The sequence below is a fragment of the Lepidothrix coronata genome, unplaced genomic scaffold (genome assembly GCF_001604755.1).
Source record: "Lepidothrix coronata isolate B3197 unplaced genomic scaffold, Lepidothrix_coronata-1.0 Scaffold72, whole genome shotgun sequence".
Lineage (NCBI taxonomy): Eukaryota > Metazoa > Chordata > Aves > Passeriformes > Pipridae > Lepidothrix > Lepidothrix coronata.
In genome coordinates, this window is record NW_016690252.1 from 1,380,816 (window position 1) to 1,401,841 (window position 21,026).

A 21,026-nucleotide genomic window follows, 5' to 3' on the forward strand; every position below is an offset into this window, starting at 1 on the left:
TCTACTACCTTCCTGCCAGCCCAGGGTCCTGCTGTGTCTCTCTGAAAGGTTCAAAGGAAAGACATGGGAAAACATTCCCTCTGCTGCTCAAGAGCACACAGCACTGTGTGCATTTGAAGTGTTGCAGTTAAAACCACCAGTAACAGTACCCTCAGCACAAGAATGTCCTATCAGACTTTTGGCTCTAAGGACTTTGGAAACCTATTAAAACTCCCTCCTTGCCATCGCACTGGACAGCCTGCTCAGAGATCCTGTCCCATCACACAACCCCACAGCTCTTTCTGTTGTGCTGCTTGTGACTTCCTGGAGGGGCGTGGGAACAAGCAGAGGTCGGCCAGGACTCAGGGGCATCCCCAACGTGCTGGTGGACCCTGCTGGAACCCAGCCAAGAGCAGCCTGTGAACTGGACAAATCTCCACGACGCATGAGAGGGTCAGACCAGCAGCATCACCACTGCAGGTGCTACTGAATGGCAACACGCAGAATGTCTACAAGAGGTAAAAAACATTTCAGAGCCTTGGAAAAGTCAGTTTGTGTGTGAGCTTATGAGGGAGAGTGGGAAATTACAATCTACTTGTCTGCAAGGGGATTTTATCCAGATCCTGTCAGTTCTGTGTAAACAGAAAAATCAAGTTATCCTCCCCAAACCCCCTCCCCTCTGAGCGCACTAGAGGCTTCCTTCATAGCAACAAGGACCTCATCTCACATGAAATGTCCTCTTGGTTGTGTTCTCACACACAACTGTATCCACAAGGCAGCTTGGGGTTGGTTTCAGGATTTTCTGTCTGTTTGCCTCAGTACTGTCACAGCAAGGACTTTTCAGCACCTTTCATTACTCCCTAATGAATGCAGCAACACATCATCTGCCTGAGCAGCAGGATTGCTGAAGTGTTACATGACTTTAATTCTTGCAAACCAAAGCTCTAACTAAGCATAAGGCTTAACTGTTTATTACACATGACACTTACTGTCTGGGTACTCAGACCTGTTCACTGGTGCAGGCACCTGACTAAGGGTGCTAAACCATTCCTACAGCAGCAGCTCCTACATCCCTCAGAGGCTTGTTGTGGTAGGAAACGGAAACAAGTGGCTCATGCCCCACTGAGATTTACTGACAGTGTCTATAGCTTGCTAATAGTTTGTTGTATACTCTGAGTTACTGTCCCTGCATGTAATTGTGGGATGGAAATCTCCTTTAATGGCCTGTTTCATAACTTTACTTCATAATCCTTAATGTTCAGCCATAAGGAAAATTGGTACTTGGCTTGTTTTGAAAATCATTTTGCAGGGAACAGACAGAATGGGTCACGAGTAATTAACACAAGATAGAAGCTGCTTTATCCATCTGTCCTTCCAAGTATGTGGATTGAAGGTCCCTAATACACGAAAACTTTGAAGAGTGAGATCTGAACCAGATTTGTCTGCATCCAACAGCACTGTAATGCTCGGTGCTCTGTTTACAAAACCTCGTGGGGGCTGAGCCTTTGGTCAGTGCAGCTCTCTGGGCACTGGTACAGGACACATCATGCTCTGGGGTGTACTGATCCACAGCACTGGCTTTGCAGTCCGCACAACAGGAAAGGGATCTGCATTTTTTCTGTGAAATCAGCAGCAAAAAGGTTTGTGTAGGGCAGATTCCTATCTACGCTCTTTGTGAAGTATGAACCTTGTGTGCCTGCTTTAGCCTAAAGGCATTCACCATGCTCTGACAGTGCCTGCCAGCCCTACACCACGTTCACCACAACCTTTGTCATTGTCTTTGAGCGGAAGATGAGACCATGTTCTTCCCAAGATGCATTTTGAAGAAACACCACAAACTTTGACAAAAAGCTCAGAAAAGAAGTATGACTTTCACAAATAAAAGAGTTCATGAGCTAAGAAGTAGTGCTGGCAAAGTCTTCCCCTACTATTCAGTTTAAGAACCCTACAATTATTAGACACGTCAGGATGAAAACAAAACCACTGGAATATATGACACCTAACTCCTGACAGGAAAGCTCTGAAGAGGATGATTCAGGGAGAAGGCATTTGTGCAGCCCGTCTGATCTTCTAGAGCACTGCTCCAATTTGCTGAAAGTGTTTTTCTCCTATTAAAATGATGCTATATGGGTGTGAATAGTAAACGGTATTTTTAAGATGAGACAGGAAAGCAAAAATGTGGCTATGGTAATACAGGAAACCAGTAACAAAGATGACTGTTGACAAGGCTACAAAACATGGGGGAGGAATACTGGGAGGAAAGGAGAACTCTGAGGACACAAAACTTATGAATAATCTTCATTAAGAGCACTTCAGTTTACGCTAGCCGTTAGTCTGACACAATACTCCCCCACATCCACGGTGAATGGATGGTTATTAGTGTCCTTATAAGGTAGAGCATTTCTTCAGTTCACTAACAGAAACACTAAGAGTCTACGCAATACAGAAATACAAAAAGCAACTTTTTTCAGAGAAGGTTTGTATCTGGCAACAGAAAGAGAGCATTGCCCAGCACTGGCACCCCCCGGGCAGCTCAAGACATCAGGTGCTCTTCAGAAACCACTGACACAAAAGCATTCCCTGTTGTTGTGGACAGGCTGTTACCAGAGGCTCTTCTTAGCTTTAGCTCAGTGCTACTAGTGAGGATCTGTAACAGAAATGCTAAGATTTGCAGAAGAGCTTACAAACAGAAATTGGGGCATGTGAACACACAGAGAGAAACAACAGGAAATGGTAAAAAGAAAGAATCTGTGGCAATTGATGGCAAATGCAGTCAGTCCAGAAAAAACGGGACAGAACACATAGAAGCCCCAAAGATAAGGTGGTAAGAAGACGAGGAATAGAACTCAAGTCATAAAATATCCAGACAAGGAAAACAACTTTGCATAAGACAAAGCAAGACTAGACACTGAGGCAAATGATCTCTATTAATAAGGAGACACTGGAAGTCAGAGCCTGTCCAGAAACCAGTTTGTTACTGTCATTTAAGGAAATCTCAAGAGACGTGATAAGGATTCAATAGCCAGCATCCTTTGTCACCTGTACAACCACCTAATCCTGTCCTGAACACAAATATACAAATGTTCTGGTGCTTAGTATGAGAGAAGGAGTACAAGTGAAATTAGTTTTGTTTAAAATTAGAATAACCTTTTCCTTCTATTCAGTCTTGCACTCAGTTTTATTATATTCATTTGTTACACTCTCAAACTGCCTGAGACTGAACAAAACCAAAACCTTTATTACATGAAAAGATTCAAATCTCATCACAATTTTTCTGCTGAAGGTCTGTTTATTGGGAAGTAATTCTGACCAAAGACTTAAAGTCACAGTAATGTTTCAATACGAATCTCAGAGACATACTTTTTGATATCAAAGCTGAACAATTCCTAAACAGCAAATAAGATATGCAAAGAAGCATACAGAATTGCATTACAGAACCATATTAATGCAGAAACAGTTTCTCCTCTACATAAAAGGGCGATAGATAGGTCTGTGTGTAATTAAGATAATGATTTCTTGGCTTCAGAAACACTATTAACTAAGCCATTTTCAAAATTTCCCCATAATTGTTCTGCAGCTAAAGAATTAACATATCATCATGTTATTTGCGGGCATGCCTGGTCTCTGGGGGAAAAAAACTCCACCAAACCCCACAACCCACCGAACCCCAAACAACAAAAAACCCTGTTTCTCTGAAATTCACTTTCCAGTTTTTTTAAATAAATAATCTAAAATTTGGCCCATTGGAGAGCAGCCAGTGTTTGATCCCTGACTCAGACAACATGTAAAGAGTCTGTCCCTCTCACTCAACGTGCAGTGGCAAGGGCAAATGCAGCAAAGACCTGAGCATCTCACCCAGTGCAGCTTCAGGAACTGAGAGTTACTCAGGCTGCTGTGGCACCATCCCTGCCCCCAGCACCCAAGCAGAGCAAGGCTCCAGGAGGCAGTCCACAGGTAGCTCCAATAATGGGTTCCCATGTGCAGTGTTTCAATAAAGCACATAATGGTAGTCCTTGAGAAATGTCTGGAGCAGCAGCTGATGCCAAAAGTTTTGAAACTGTTTGTAGCAAACTCTTGGGGGATGCTAAGGGTGCAACCACTCTTCAACATGTTTTTGTAGATACTATGGAGATATAGATAGCTACTTGTGCTAGACACAAGATTTCTCTTCCCAGTGTTAACTCCTACAATCTGATGGAAGATTGGCTCTTCCTGCCCATAGGAAGACCAGAGTTTTATAGGGCAGTGTTGCACAATGTGAGAGTGGTCCCACTTTTCACTAAGGCTCACCAGTGCAAGAACGTTGTGAAAGGGAGGATCCTTTGTAACAGTATCTCTCTGCATTTGTCCATCCAATAAGTGGTTAAAATATCTGCAGGGCTTCATGGCTGAGATCACTTCTTATTTTAAAATGTCACCCTAGCTCTTGTTTCACTGAAGATCATTCAAGGCAGAAATACCTACAACTTTTTCAAGGTAAATGCTGCCAAATTCTCTTCCTATCCAGTGCTCCTCCATGAGGAATTTCCTTTCCTATGGAACCCAACCAGGATACCAGCCTGAACATTTCTCCTGAAGGGTAACTGGTAGCCCTCCCCTCACACTGACATCCACTGCCAAACTCACCAACACCCATCACTTACAACACAGTGGAACTTAAAACATGGTTTCCTACTGCCTTTTGATCAGGACTAGACCATAGTCTAGTACAGCAGTACTAGTACAGCAGTACCCATCAATTTAGAGTACAATACCCAGGGTACCAAGTCCCGTGGGTGACCAGTCAACTCAGAACATCTGCCCATGACTGTACAGATGCTTTGTATCCTGAAAGCATCAACAAAAAGCCATTGCACCTACCTCAGTGCCCACTGCCCAACAGCTCAGCACCCCCTCCACTCCTCCCACCTCCTTTCTGCACCCATCTTGTCCAAAGCAAGTGATCGCTACTCAGAAATCCTCCCTAGATACTATCTGGCAAAGGGAGAGATTTCAACCAGCATCATCCCTCTGGAAGGGACACATATTTGTTAAGTACAACTTGCCTAAATACTGATTTCAGAATATTATTTCCTTTAGGTTCTTATTCTGTTTCCTGTTCCTTTTCCAGGTGAGATACAAGGAAGGAGTTTACATCATCCTCTAGGGATGGCTGGACGCATCTGCTCTGCATGTCAGCCTCCTGCTGATGGTCCACCACCTACACTTTAAGGGCTATGGCTACAGATTTAATAGCCAGCTCAGAGGAATGCTGTGCAAAAAACAGTTGTATGAGTAAGAGGCTATTGGCTTTATTTCCAAGGCTAAATACAGCAGAACTCAAAACTTCCTATATTTAAATTGATTTCTCAAGAAAACATGACATCTGGGTCCTGTCTGCTCACCTATCCTCACAAACAACCTTTGACCTTGCTGGCAATTTAAGGCAAAACTGGCTGCATGTGGGACTTGGCAATATTAAGGTCCTACACGTTCTATGAAAAGGGATGGTCACAGAGTACAAACACCTGGGCAGTGGCCCCAGTGTGGAAAGGGCAAGCACAGCTTGGCTGCTGCCCTCACCACATGGTTGGAGCTGGCTGGCTGACAGCTCCCAGCTGGAGCTGGGCACCAAGGCATCACGCTGCAGGAGGGCACTGGAGGGGAGGTAGCCAGCAGTGTTTGCAGGAACCAAGGATTATAGTGTGGAGGTGGAATCACTGGGCTGAGGACGGCATGGGGTGATCAGGAAGAGAAAGGTTTGTGTGGGTGGCAATGAACTGGAGATAGAGCAAGGAGAAAGTGGGACTGGATGTCTTTTCCAACCTAAATGATTCTATGATTCTGTGTAATTGTGGAAGGGAAAGGCTGCAGGACATTAATCCATAGGAAATATGGCTTCATTAGCCTCACTGCTCATGGGATAACAGGACTACAAAGGAAATGCTCTGATATTTTTCCTGCCATTTCCCTGTAACCATGATGACAGAGGATCAATGCCTTTTAACTTCTGCTCTGATCATACTTAGCATTTCCCTTGCACAGCTGCAATCCACAAAGCATTTTCTGGGATGCAGTTTGCATGAAAAATGTTTCTGCAAAATAGGGTCTTAATTGGGCCTTTGCAGAGAGCTCCCTGTGACCCTCTGTGGCGCTGTGCTGGTCTCAGGCTCACCACAGGCATCTCAGGGCAGGACTAGGCTCTAAAGTTGTGCTTTGTTACCACCTGAGCAAACAGTTCAGATTATGAACCTGAAAGACACATATGGGTCAGAGGGTGTAAAACAAAGAATAAAGAATCATTCCTACCTTATAGATCTTTCCCTCTTCAGTACCAACGAGAAACAAATAGTCTATCTTTTTGTGAAAATCAAACGATGTCCCGCAACCTGTTAACAGAAAAAAAGGTCTGTCAGACAGAGAAGTGGTTCAGCTGGCCCGGACATGCTCCCTGCCTATGGTAAACACACACTGCCTGTGTTTTCAGAAGTGATTTATTAGCCAGAAGCTCCCAGAAGAAATCAAAGTCACCCCTCTGCTAGCACTTTCCAAGCTGTGCCTGTCCCCAAGACCTGAAATTTGAAAAGCCAAGATGGAGACAGGGAAAAGGGAACTGAAAGAACTGGAAGGGAACTGGAAGAACAGTTTAGACTGGGATTCATTTTGGTAAGCATTAAAAATGCCTGGTACAAATGCAAGCATTTGTGGATCAGGCCTCCCTCCTATCGGGAAAGAAGAGATATTTTCTGTTCCTTTAGTATCCACAAAAATATAAATGGCTTCCCATGCATAAAAGAGCCCAGAGGGGAATCACCACATCAGACCTCCCTGTGCTCTTTTTGTCCTTAACTCTGAATCCATTTAGCAGGCTCACTTCAGTAAAGCCAATAGCAAAGGATGTGATTTGGGAAGAAAGCCTCTGCTAGGCACAGAGGATCTTATTAATGTCGGAAGCCCTGAATTGGGCAACATTGTGAACTGTGTTAAAACAGGTGTCAACCACAACAGGATGTGACTCATTGAAACTTTGAGGCTTCTGCTCCAGAGGCAGATGCGTCATCATCCAAGAAAGCCAATTCACATGCTGGTGAAAGAAAACTTCAGCGGGATTCTTGAGCAGGAGATGAGATGTTTGCTGAGTGCCAGAGCAACTTGAGGCTGTCGACCACCAGGGACACAGGGACACCCACAGCAACCACCAGATGAGAAACAGGGACAAGCAGACAAGGCTCAGAAGCACATAGTTACAGAGAACTTTCTGCAGCTGTCTTAAACATTATGTCTTTAATATTAACAAAATGTAGTTATCAAAGGAATTGTTAAGATAATTTCGATCCTCTAATACCCTCTGAACTTTTAACATTTAAATAGATTGCTAAATATTCAAGACAAGTGTTTGAAAATCCATTTCCCAGTAACACTAACAAATAATCCCAAAGCCCCCGAGAGTTCTGCAGTGTACTGCTTTAGCTGGTCTTTTGCAACCTATATGGTGCTGCAAACCTTCTCACTAACAAACTGTTCAGCAGTTACCAGCCTAGAAACATAGCAATTTTTAAATGCAGAGTAAGGGCAGCCTCCAAACACAACTCCCATCTTCTCAGCCAAAAGCAGGTGCAGAAGGATGATAAGATTCCCCCCTTTAAGGATTCTCTTGTGTAATCCAGGACCTCCAGAGCTGACTCATCCCATCCTGTCTGTAACACAGGATGGTCAGGATGAGAATATTCAGCCTAGAAGGACTGCACTGACTCCACTGTCTCTGGAGGGAGCCTAACATAGTAGATCAGAACAGATGCTGTGCTTTTAAAGAGCTAATATCTGATGAGGCACATCCCAACACTGGCTGGGTGAGCTGTGCACTCAGAAAAGAGCAAAGGTTGTTTTTCATCTTGATTTTGCCAGTCCAGATTAATGTCTGGCAGGAACAAACTGACTTTAATTTTGACATATACAGGTAATGCCTGTGCCTTATTCACACAGAGATATTCCAGTGAAATCGACATTTTTTGAATTAATGTTCAGTTCTTCATTTTATGCAAGTAGAGACAATATGTAACCAGCAAAATGTGACTCAATTAGTGGCCATTGCTCCAGCCAGACTTTGCCCTACGACATGATGAAAGCAAGGAGGCGTAACCCTCCTTCAGCTCCTTTCCATCTCAACACTCTGCTCCCAAATTTAATTTCCCAGAATGACTGATTAGAGGCTTTGTGTCAGTAATTAATCAGCATGGCAAGGACTTGGGCTCTTACCAAGTGTTTGCAGCTGCAGCCCCTCTGGCCCCTGCATCGTTCCCTCTCCTGACAGCTTGATGACATCCATATGAACCAGCTCATTCTGCAGGCAGAGGAGATTCCACATGAATAACACGCTTTGCAGCAACAATACAGAGACATTCAGTACTTTGGAATGGCAAATTTTATGGAGGAATTTTAAAAAGCTGTCCAAAAGTTGCTTAATGTTTCACATTTGGCAACTTGCTAACATTCTGCTTTACACAACACCTTCAGGAAACTGATGCTTTGGTGCAGGAGGACTGAGAGACACTGGTAAATTACCTCAACACGTGCTGCTGACCTGGAAAACTTTGGGTTTCAGGGTCAATGTTCTTTAGCGGAGGTTGACATCGTCAGAAAATCACTGTGTTTACTTAAGTCACCCTGTGTGGTTCAAGATTGGTATTTCATATTCTCGTGGAGCTAACTAAACCCCACACTAAACCCCATACTAATGGATAGTAACTAAACACCTTGCCAGTCTTTGCTTCTTAACATCTTCCTCTTATCCCCAGAGAAGCCTCAGCTCCCAGTACTCACAACTTCATGGGCTCTGAAATTCAAATAACAACACACAAGCAGCTTCCCCAAGGGAAAAGTGCCCCATGTTGCTGTTCTCAACAGAGCTCTAAAGAGCACTCTCATCACCAGCCACTGCACTGCTGTGCAAGGTGGTGTATGAAGAGGGACAAAAGTCTGTGTCCTGAAGAGTTTATAGTCAAGGTGGGAGACAGAAGACAGATGGAAATAGACACAATAGTGGTGAATATGAGGAAACTACCAGAGTGGCAGATACACTCTTAGACTAGCTTTGGGAGTTAAAATACCACTACAGAATGGAGTTGGTTGTGAATATAGGAATACCCTGGGGCTCCAGAGGTCTCTTCCAACCCCAACCATCCTGTGATTCTCTGATTCTGTGATAAAAAGAACAAAGAACTAAAGATTAGTGAGCAGTGTGGGCTGTGGAGACTGGATGTTATAATGAATCTGCAGATTTCCCACTGGAGCACTATGAGAACAAAACATAACTTCTTAGCTCAGTGAATTAAGCTGTAGTTGAAGCTTCTCTAAGCCCAGAGCAGGACTCGGGTAGAAAACAAGATTCTGCCTGGCAAAGTCAATCCCAGGGAATTCCATGTTGAGAAACGTGGGAGAAGACCTTGTGAGCATCTGCATTCATTACTGCAGTTCACAGAGGACAATGTTCTATAAGGCATTTTCATTGTATTCTGGGGGTACAAATTTACGGAAGGTTCAAGAAAGGTCAAAACCCATAAAGTAATGTACTTCCTTCTCACTAATTCTCACTGCTGCACACCCATGTGCCCTGGCCTAATGATGGCAGTAAATTGTTCTCTCTGCTGAGAGAGCAGCAAGAAGCATGACAGACTCCTGCAGAGTTCTAACTTAGTGGCTCTTCTTGTAGCATGTGGGTTACAACAAGTAAAATTCAGTCGGTAAAGGCAGGAGAGATGTTAAGAAAGAGGCCATATACGCTGGTGTATTTGAGCTAGAACTGGAAAGTGCAGTACCCAGAGCAACCAGGAGCAGAACATATTCCCCTGCACATCCAAATAGTGCTGGTGGGCTGTTGGGAGTGCAGTCAGGACATGTTGAGCAGGCACTTGCCTCTGCTATGCCTGGTCTCCAGAAAGCACGTGGTCTGTCTGAACCATGGCTGATGGCTGCGAGTCAGCTCTGAAGCTGCCTACAGCTGATCATGTTGATATACCCAGTATGGCAGGCCCAGAGATGTGCTAACACACTATCTCTGTGTTCTGGTAGAAAGGCAAACAACAGGAGACATTCTTTCTAGCACACACTTTTCTGCAGCCTTCCTCTGAAGGTGACTTCCAGCCCCTCCACCAGGCCAAAGACCCCATGGACAGCTTCTGTAGCCCCTCTCCTCCACAAAGGATCTTACTTGTGCAGATTTCCCAGTCGTGCTGCTTTTATCTTTTAAACAGTTTCACAGCCTGAAAAATGCATCTGCTCCCGGGGCTATTTGTCACTAGAGCTATTCGCAGATTCCTCTGGGTAAACAAACTGCTGACAGTTTGGCCTTCCAGGAATACTGAGCAATAATATGTTGCTTCTGCCTAATAATTGTAGAACACTTTGTAAGCATTAGTGAATCAGGCCTTGCAGCTGCTTTTTTTCCTTTAGTTGTTATTAGCCTCAAGTAATTAAGGAGGCCCAGAGCTGTTCAGTAATTTAGCTCCAGGTCACATAGGGAGGATGAACTATGACTACTAATCAAACCTGGGATTGCTGAGCATCAGCCTGAGAAGCAATGCCATGCTGAATCCCAAACAATTCCTTGAAGTGGCTCTGATATCTCTCCTTTTTGATAGGCAACATGTGCACCCAAAAGTCATCCAGCTGCAGAAGTCCTTCATCCTTCCTTGATGTTTTACACCTTTATGATGACCCAAAGACAAGTCAAAACAGTTCATGTGCTGTTCCACGAAGTTTGTCCACAGTGCTTGTGATCATTTTTAACAGAGACAACCGCAACAGTCAAGGTAGATCAACTGTTCCTGGCTAGTATTTGACAACTCTTCTACCCAAATCTTGACTGTGGCTTGCCAAATATTTAGCTGGAAGTAAGAATGAATTCATTCACTTTGTGCTCTCAGCTTTGGAAGTGTCAAACAGCTATCAGTGTTTGAAGAAGCTTTATTTCTGGATAGTCCTGTCAAAAAGATTAACGAAGCACTCTTTCATTTATTGCCTATTTGCACTATGGATTTGCAGAATAGAAGACCTCTGGAGTATCTTCAATTTTATTCTAAATAAAACCCAGGGATAGCTCTTTTGTAAAACTGGAATTCAAGCAGATTGTCCATTTCCCCTTGCTGGATACAAAACCACAGACTGTAACAAAACACCTTTTTCATTCTGTTTTTTGCTTTCCCTGTTGAATCTCTGTCCAAAAAAAAAAAAAAATGCAGACAGCACCTAAAATTTTGCTCTTTCCCACCCCTGCCTACTAGGTACATACCAGCTCTGACAATTTCAGAGGTAACTTCACTTAAAAAACAAAAAATCTTAAAATGGTGCTTTTCACATGTGTATGGCCAAGTTTATTACAGTGATGCAAAGAATAAGCAGAAATGACATCATGCTAAGTGGATACAGATCTTAGAAGTCACGCCAAGGATGTTTAGGAAGGAATATCTACATGCACAAGGGACAGAAAAAACATAGTTTATGATGTGGGAACATGGTTAAGCACCGGTGAATCACAGAAATATTCCCTCTAGCAGGTGAGTTGCTAACAGAGTCCATCTGTAGACTCTTAGGTTGCCCCAGTTGCAGCATTTCTCTGAAGAGGCTTCACTCGGTGTTTCCCGCCTCCTAAGGTAACTCCATGCTGAGCACATTCAGTTACTGGGGCTCAGCTGATAAGTATAATCTGCCAAGTAGCCTCAACTGGATGTGTTTGGCCGTAGGCATGTATTGCCCACCTCAAAACAAATCTTTTGGGCATTTCTATTCAAGGGATAAAGTGTTGGGAGCTGAGTGCTGGGACACTGTTGGCCTGTCCTTTTCTAGAGACCTCTGACAGCTCTCTTGGGAGAAGGACTTGGGACGCACCTGAAGAAGGGATTTTTAATTCTGAAACTGCATGTGTGAACCTGCAGGAGTCTATGAAAAATAACTTCAAAATCTGTGCCCTCTGCATGTGCCTACCCTGTTCATTAGAAGAGGTTCCTGCTCCTGAAGTGAACATGACAGTAAGATTAACATATAATGCTAGACATGAATCCTGCCATGGCAGCAAGGCCTAAAAATTTCAGAACACGCAAGCCTTGATAGCTTGGTATAACATGGAAAAATGAGCATCCAAGGATGTAAAGAAATTTCTTTTCCTCCTAGGGAATAATGGGCCAGCTGCTTCAGACTGATGTTTAGGGCAATTCAATTATTTTTTAGTAAAATATTTTAAATCTTCAAATGTAAAATGAAATACCTAACAGAAAAAAACCCACATGTTGAGATTCAGAGACCCAAATCTAAGAGTCATTTTGGGACATTAATGGTATCTTTCTATCAACACATGTACTCCAAAAGAAGAAAGTGATCAATAAATCACTACATTTTGAGGGCAATTGATTATAACTTGACTGACTAGAAAAAAGAATTGCCACCCACTGTTTACCTTAACTAAAGTCCAAGAAACAATCCTTCCATCTGAGGAGACAGAGAAGAAGTTTGAATTGTTGTCCATGTCATCCTTCTGCCACTTGACCTTAAAACAAGAAGAAACAAAAAGACAGTTCCAGTCAGCACCGGGCACTCAGCAGGATAGAGTCCCATGCCCTCAGCAGGGTCTTCTGAAATCCTTCCTAAAGAACACATGATTTCCAACCCAGAGTGCATGGTAGGTATGAACACTTACCTCCACAGGCAGTTTCAGCTTAGTGTTGTCACTCACTTTCCTTTCGGATGCTCCAGCAAGGGGGTAAAGCCCCTCACTTAGAGACTCTGCATCTATTCATGGCCATCTCCCCCAGCAGTGACTGGATCAATGCCATCAAGGACGGCCCTTGTGGGATGTCTGAGCTACTCACTAGCACCTTGCACTGTGGCACAACACCATCCCAGAGACCCCCAAGACACCTCCAAACACTATGACCACTGCCACAGAAAGGTCTCCAGGCACTGCAAAAACTAACTCCTTCACATTTGACTAATTACTCCAAGTGCAGCGCCATATGGTTACCCTTCAGCCAGACAACCAACCTCAAATTAGCTTTCTGTTCCTACGTGGGGCACAGACAAGCCCTTGCAAGCAATGTGCGACACGGGTCCTTGGGGAACTTTTGCTTCAGGGAGATGAAAACATCTCCATTAACATTGAAATCCTCCCTACACCTTCTGTCTGCCTGGTAAGGAAATTTGCCTTTTGACTGTGACAGTTCAGCAGGAGACATTAGAACTCAGATAAATGGCTTACAGTTTAGAAGAGATATTTCAGTTAGACCAAAAGCATTAAGAATGCTCGATTTTCAGATCTGGGAATTCAATCAGAATGAGGGGAAAAGGATGACTTGTCACTGGGTCTGTCAGCACACACTCCTGTGGGCATCTGTCAGTTCAGGATGGGGACAAGCACTTCAGAAGGTTCTGCTGAGCTTTTCAAAGGTATATCTGTTCCTGTCCAAACAATCCAGTAGATAAAGTTCCCTAAACATCATCCCATAAACATGATAAATGGGCATGATTATCCTAGAGCTTACCAAATACTATATCCATGACCATCTATTTATCTGGTACCTATTCCAGAAAACAAGTAGTATTCTCAATACTTCAATTACACAGATTGGGTATTCCTATGACAGTTCCTTGGGAAAACCTGTTAATTCTCTTTAGTAAAATTGTTTATACTGTTAAGTTCTGTAGAGCATGAAAATTCAGCAAGAGACTCAGCAACGAGTAGTTAACCCTCTAGAGAAAAGGTTTCCTAGCTATTACACACTATTCTGAGGAAGGAAAAATAAAACTTAAAAGGAATCCATTTGAGAATATATCAAAATGCAGTTTCATGCCTGCAAGATACAACTGAAGAGCCTTGGATGGCCTATACCTTTGAACATCCTTGCACAGGTGAAATTGTAAATCTCCATGTGGAACCACTTCTGCTATCTGGCATTAAAGGGAAGGCATAATTCAATATGGCCCAGAATACAATGGTTAATGATGAAAAGACAGGTTCAACAGCACAGTGATTGCCAAGGCTGGCCATTGTGCACAAAATATGCTGGCTATATCTATTCCAGGAATATCTCCCTTGGATCATGAGCTACTGCTGACAGTGACAGACACCAGCGGCTGCCTCAGATGAAGGGGTTGGCGTAGTGAGGAGCTTTAATTCAAAGTGAGAAACGCAGAGCTCAGGGGGACTGGTTACAAAAACATGCCCAACATGCCTCATACTGGGCACAGAAAAAGGGTCATTTTTTCAGTCAGAGATTTTAAAAATGTCACTTTAAAACTGTCTGACAATAAGATGTTTTTGTATGTCCAACATAGCTCGACTCTAACTCATATTCTTTCTTGTCAGCTAACTTACCCAAATATTTGGGAAAAAGAGTCACGCTTCCCAGCCCATCACATCAGTGAAAAATACATGGATGAAGGTTCAGCAGCCGTAGTCCACCCCCATCACCCTGTTCATACACAACTGAGTCCTCATGTCTATACGAACATAGTGTGTTGCAGGAACCTCATCTGGAGGTGACCAACAACACAAGTGCTATCATGAGCTCATGGGGGGGTTTCCCAATCCAACTCTTTTCAGCATTCCCCAAGCAAAGAGGTTTTCCCCTGGGTTTGCCCACTCCAAATACCCTCTCTCTGATGGAGACCTATTCAAGTTGTCTACTGTTGGTACTCAGTTAGGTGTCTCGTCTACTTCTCTTGACCCACAGCTGACTGGATTCACCAGCCCCAGAGTGTAAGTAGGTTGACTTGCTCGGGCTACTTTTGCTAGTACATTCAGAGCAGTCAACAGTAGCTGAGTTAGGTACATATTGTGGACAGCTTGAAAACAGTCCCTCAGGGGCATCAGGCTCTGCCCTCAGACGACTATCAGCAGCTCCCAGTGATGTTAGCTTGAATTTCAGAAAAGAGAAATTTGCACTTAATACTTTCAATTTTCTTTCAACACCTCTGACACCTTAATAGTGTTTGTGATCTTTTTCCTCCTGATCTCTGAATCCCATAAATGCTTATTAGAGTAATTAGCCCTCATGATACTGCAATCAAATCGGGCATCTGCTCAGAACTGGCCTTTTCTCTGCTCCCAGAGGCCTGTCAACATGGCACAACCTCCTGTCATGAGCAGCATCCACGCTGTGCGGGGTGGAGCACTTGAGGAGAGAACTAGGAAACTGTGTAGTGCCAAGAAGTTAATTCTTCCCTGAAGCATGTGGTAATCAAACCAGGATTTGGGCTGTGTGAAATGATTTAAAGCAAAAGTTCAATTATGATACAGTAAGAGTAAAGAACCACCTGAAAAATGAAAGTGAATGCAAACAGCAATGAAGAGACAAGCAAACACAAAGCAGCAAGCATTTTCTGTCCCTGATCATGATGACATCTGTAACAAAAGCAAGTATCTGGCTGCCATTTTTACAGTGTAATCTTTAACCTGACTATTTTTGTAGCGCAAAATCTGTGCGTGAAACTCATTGCTGTTAGAAGAACCTACCACTTTTCATTTCTTAAAGCCTGTTTATTTCTAAAGAAGTTGAGATTATTCAAAACCTGATTTATTAATAGATATTAAGACCGGCATGTTCGTTACTATGTACAGCAGGTTAGCAGGGCCATAATCCATTCATTTCTAGCAAGAAAATACTATCATTTTTATCTATGGCAGGTGGTAATGACTCCTGTGCAGCAGGAGATTAGACCATTTATCCAATCTGATTTGAACGCTCCTATGTTTCTGATGTCATTCCTATGAAAGAAGTAATGCTTGATCAGTTTTCACGGCACACAGGCTGTTAGTTTCTTGCGCTGACACAATGCAATTGGTCAAAACCACAGGGGCCAGGAGGCTGATCTGAGCATGGTGCAGGCTCTGCCTGCAGTTCTGTGAGGTGACATCAGCTACTGCAAACACAGATCCCCCTGGCTCACCCTTGGCTTGCCAAAACTCAAGTGTGAGGTGCCACATGCAACACGTGCACATTGACTGATGAGCAATTCCTTCCCTTTCTATTAATTATCATTCAAGGAACCTTTTGTTAGCATTGCAGTACCACGGCCCTGCTGACACCTACCCTACACAAAATAAGAGCATTTTACTTATCCCATGCCCGAAAAAGAAAATAATAAAATCTGCTATAGGTAGAGAAGAGGAAAGACAAAGGCATTATCAAATCCCCGGGTCACACTTATATGAACTGGCTAAGTAAGATGCTCAGATGACTTTGCCAGGCAAACAACTCCTTGGGCTGCTGAGGAAACTCCCTGCCAATATCACCTGGGGACAAACTCCTTCCAGTGCCAATCTGGCAATCAGTACACTCCTAGGCAAAGCCATCATGGCAATGCAGGGTTTGGAGGGACCCCAGAAGCATTTCTATTCTGCTCTGAGGCAAGATCAGACACTCTCCTGCCATTGGTGACAATTCACACAGGCTGCTCTCACAAGCCTCCAACAACAGGCACTCAACAACCTCCCTGTAGATGCATCAGTGCTTAACTGCCCTGATACAGGAGATTTCCTTTACCAAGAGTCAAGCCAACTACTCCTTACCATCTCCCCAGTGGACACAAAGAACAACAGTTTATTCTCCTTTTTATAACAGTCTTCAAATGGGCAAGAAAAGGCTGTTGTGTCACTGTTCCTTTCTCCTTTTTTTTCCACTCCAACTCAAACCAATTGCTCCTGGGTCCTGCCTTCAGGACCCAAGCTTTCCCCATTCCTGTTCTTTCCCTTCAGTCCTTCTCTCTGTAGCTGCAAACACATAGTACAGGGCCACCTTGAGGCAGAAGTTACAACCTCCTCTATCTTATATTCTTGCTAATTAATCAAAATGATACATATCTTTGTGTAACAGCATTGCATTGCTGGCCCCTGGCAGTGATCTGCTATACTCTTCCTTTTAGGCACCCTGCCTAAGCTGCCATCTCTTCTTTCATATCTGTTCATTTAATTTCCCCTTTCTAAATGCAGTATTTGTTCCTGTCTTTATTGAATTTCATCACATTGATTTTGGGAATCTCTTCCAATTTATAAAGATAATTTTGAACATAATCATGTCCTGAAAAGTGCCTTGTCCTTCCAAAGGGGTTTCCCTATTCTGTAATTGGAGTGGTTTATGAAAGTATTGATCAAAAAAAAGATCAGAACTGACAGCTGGAGGGTCTCACTTGAAGCACCTTCAGAGTCTGACAGCGAGCTCTGTATAACTGCTCTTTGAGCACACTGCCTGAGCCACCAGAGCTGCCTCTTTATGGTGATTTTACCTAATTTATATTTCTCTATTTTGGTTACAAGTATGTCACTGTCTGAACCTGGATCAAAAGCTTTAGTCAAGTCAAGATGGATAGAGGTGATAATCTTGACTGCCTCTCTCTTCTCATTTCTCTGAAACAAAGGAAAGAAAAGAAATTATACTGGCTTGACAATTTATTCTGGACAAATGCATGTTGGCTTCTCTGAATCACCTTATTATCTAGACATTTACAAACAGCATTGCCATTTATTCAAACGCTTTTCCAGTCTTCAAAATTGGTCTGCCTGGTCAGTAATTCTCTGGGTCCAACCCAATCATTTTCCTCCAGATATTTTTTCATTCCTTCCAGCCCTTTGAGATCTTTCCTCCTTTCCCTGGCCATGCTTGTCCTACAAGCCAGAGTGCAGCCCAATGCACTGCTGTGCTATCATCCACGCTTTGGCTGTCCCTGTGGCTGGCTTTGGATCCCTCTAGCCTAGGTGAAATTCAGACACTGCTTTCTGGGCTCTGGTACTCTGCCCATGCCACTGACCCTCCTGCATGCAAGGACAGTAACTTTGAGGAAAGCACCTACAGAAAACTTTTTGCCAGACATTGGCTCTACAGCATCACCGAAAAGTGCTTTGAGATTGAGGACAGCAGACTATCCTATTTCAGTCTGCCCATGTCACAGGTATATGAATGTGTGGGGGCCCTTATGGGACAGCAGAGTGATGCTATCCCTCATCCATGCCCCAGAGCACACCCCAACCCTGCCTCTGACTCGAGGTACTCACTCGGTTCAGATCTGTAAATGGACTTGCACATAAACACCAGCCTCTGTTTAAAATGAAGGATGGATGTAGACCAAAACCATTCTGAAATACATGTAATGGTCTGAAATTGCTCTGGCTACTTCTTTAAGTACTCCAGGGTATGTTTAAGCTGATCTTGCTGATGAGCAAGAACATGTCTCATCTAAATATTTTTTAACATGCTCTTTCCCTACTCTGACCTGTGCTTTTATCCTTTTGTTACATTAATCACACTAGGCAGCCAGTCTCAGACACTTAGTGTAAGATTAAACAGTACAACATCAAATATTTCATCCTTATTCATAACACTCAATACTAGCTGAAAGCTTGCTTTAGTAATGAGCTTATATTCTTCACTCCCTTAACTTCTAATATACTTCCCAAATATTTTCTCCTTCCCTTTCATGACCCAGGATAATCACAGCTCATTTGCAACATCCACTTACTCGTCATTAACTTAGCTTTGTGCTTTTCTCTAGTACTCAGGGTTAGATACACATCTTTGTTCTGTGCCTGAAGCATTACTTTGTAAGTCAGCGCTGAGCTGATGTGGCTGCACAGGCCCTCTCAGAGACCTTGCCATTCTGCCCAGCCCAGCAACTCAGAGAATTCACCCCCCTGCTTCCTTAGCTGAACAGAGCCATGTAGGTCTCTTGTAGAAGTCCAGCTGTGCACCACAGGACCACAAGTGCTTTCCAGCCCTCCAGCCTCTCCCAGCCACCTTGTTTTCCCCCTGCCTTGGGCACACACAGTAAACAGTGGGATTTGGACAATTCTCCTTACATTCATACTGGCTGAAGACTTTTACTCAAGGCTTCCCACTGGCAAACATCTGCTTCTGGATCAAGGAAGCAAACACAGCAAGGGAATTGGCTCTCAGCTCGCTCTAGATGTGCCTGCCCTGGCAGCAAAGCACCGACACAAACCCACTGTCCAAACCACATTTCCCATGTCTGTGTGCACAAGCCTGGGCCAAAGCAAAGTGCCAGCAGAGCTCTGGGGCTCTCTCAAGGTAGAAGAGCTGAACATGTGCTGTGATTTAGCAAGGGCACAGGCTCTCATGGATGCCGTTTGGCTGCATCCATCGCACAGTAACCCAGGTCACCAGGTGACAGATGAACACTGTGCGGGTTCTTGCAGAGACAGAGATAGACAGATCAAACTCCAACCAGGAATACCCATCCAAAACCAAACACATTATTCCAGCTGTTGGCACCTTTGGTCTGTATATTGGAGACTTTCTCCATTTTGCAGCTATCCTGTCTTTTAGCCTGTCTCAGCATCATGCTGAAGGCTCATCCTGAAGTGCTGATCTACAATAAATTGTTCCATAGATCATATCTACTGGAGCCAGTCTGATTTCCCCTGTGCTCTGGTGCAAATATTCTCCTGGACTCCCTTACAGCGGTTTCTGATTTGAGCTAAAACACAGTTCTCATTTCTTTCCTCTGTCACCTCCAAATGTGTTTCTTGTTGGCTCCTGACAACAACTTTCAGCAAAACAGCATCTAGAAACATCAAGTCATTACCAGCAGAGAAGAAATCTTTCACATTCTCCTCCTGCCAATGACAAATGACCATTTTTTTGTTTATTCTCCTCCCTGTGTAACTTGTCTCTGCTGTTTGCCAAGGGATCTGTTGCTGTGAAAGTCTCCTTGGACACTCAGCTTATCCTGAGTCTGCTGACTTTTTGTTTTGCTGGAGCAAATAGTTTATTCCTCCTCATTGGTGAGACAAAGTAGTGCATCTACAACAAAGTCCCCAGATGCCTTCCATCAAGGACATTGCTAGCTATTCTTCCTTTACTGCTTATCATGTGCCCCAGCCTGGCACCGTAAGTGGGCCTGACACTTCCCAGAGGATCCTGTGCCAGCCACCACAAGCAAAGCCAAGCCCAGGCACTTTGAAGAGTATATGCAAGAAGCAAGGCTACTCTCCTGCAGTCAGTCACAAGAGACTCCCCAAAATTATTCACTTGCTCACCTAGAAAGCACAGGGTACTTCACTCACAGGCAAAGTAACTCCAGCATCAGTTTTTATACTTCAAGAGACAGGCAGATTAAGTTTTAGAGGTGAGGAACAGGGCAGTGTCTGGAGTCCCTCCCCAGTGCCAACGTGGACAGCAGGACAAGTTTTCCAGTGTGGAGGTGGGAGAAAGGAAGACAGAAAGCTTCACTCCTCACCATGGTTAGTTGGGATAAAGGCAAAGAGTGAGCTAAATCCAGATGACTCACTTTGTCTGAAGGTAATAACAAAGATTTTAAAGAGCTGTGATAACTCAGTGAAGCCTGGTCAAAGATCAAAGTAGCCCAGTCAATCTCTTTGGCTAAGTCTATACTTGGTGGAAAAGCAGCTCCTGCATCCTAAGTGCACTTTGAGCATAAGATACCACTGGGGCAGGAGAAGTTTTGGCTGTGCTCTGGCTATGTGCAGGTCTGGACTTCCTGTCAAAGATAAACACAGGCAGGCAGGCAGGGATGCCCAGCTGGTCCTTCAGTGAGGGGGACCAGGACCACGGAGTGACCAGCATGCCCATCTTGGAGCCAGCACAGCAGGGTACAGCACAAAGTGCTCCTGCTGTGTGGTGCATGCTCAGCAAAAGAGATTGCTGGTCTGTATCTCTGTTTTTTGCCATTCCTGTCTATTACACTGGGAATCAGGCAGCATTTCTGCTGTGGAAGAGTAAGCAGTAAGAATGAAAATCTCAAAAGTAATAAAACAAAATATAAAATGTAAAGAGCTTTGGTTAACATCGTCCTAGAAGACATTAGTCCCTACTTTTTTTTCTCAGAAGCCCTGCTGCAAAAGCTTAGTCCCTGTTCACATCCACACCCCCGAGGTCTAGAAACAGTGCTGGTAAAAATGCAGTCAGTCAAGCCACAGCTAAAGAGGAGACCCCACACAAGAAGAAACAAGCCTGCTAAAAGCTCAGTTGCCACTGTCAGACTCATGAGTTTTTGCACATCCAGGAACTTCACAGTGAAAAGCAACCCTCGTGAGTTGGGGGACACTA

At 43.9% G+C, this 21,026-nt stretch overlaps 1 protein-coding gene across 2 annotated transcripts in view; it reads right to left on the reverse strand.

The window, feature by feature from the left end:
* DNAI1 (dynein axonemal intermediate chain 1) overlaps positions 1 to 21,026 on the reverse strand; it is a 140,499-nt gene that overhangs the window by 42,398 nt on the left and 77,075 nt on the right. The window contains exons 14-16 of one of the 2 annotated variants that reach the window (XM_017819003.1): positions 12,407 to 12,496; positions 8,215 to 8,299; positions 6,268 to 6,347 (exon numbers count right to left, since the gene is read on the reverse strand). In XM_017819003.1, the coding sequence (XP_017674492.1) occupies positions 6,268 to 6,347; positions 8,215 to 8,299; positions 12,407 to 12,496 (255 nt within the window). The remainder of the gene's footprint in view (positions 1 to 6,267; positions 6,348 to 8,214; positions 8,300 to 12,406; positions 12,497 to 21,026) is intronic. The other variant, XM_017819004.1, reaches the window with a different exon arrangement.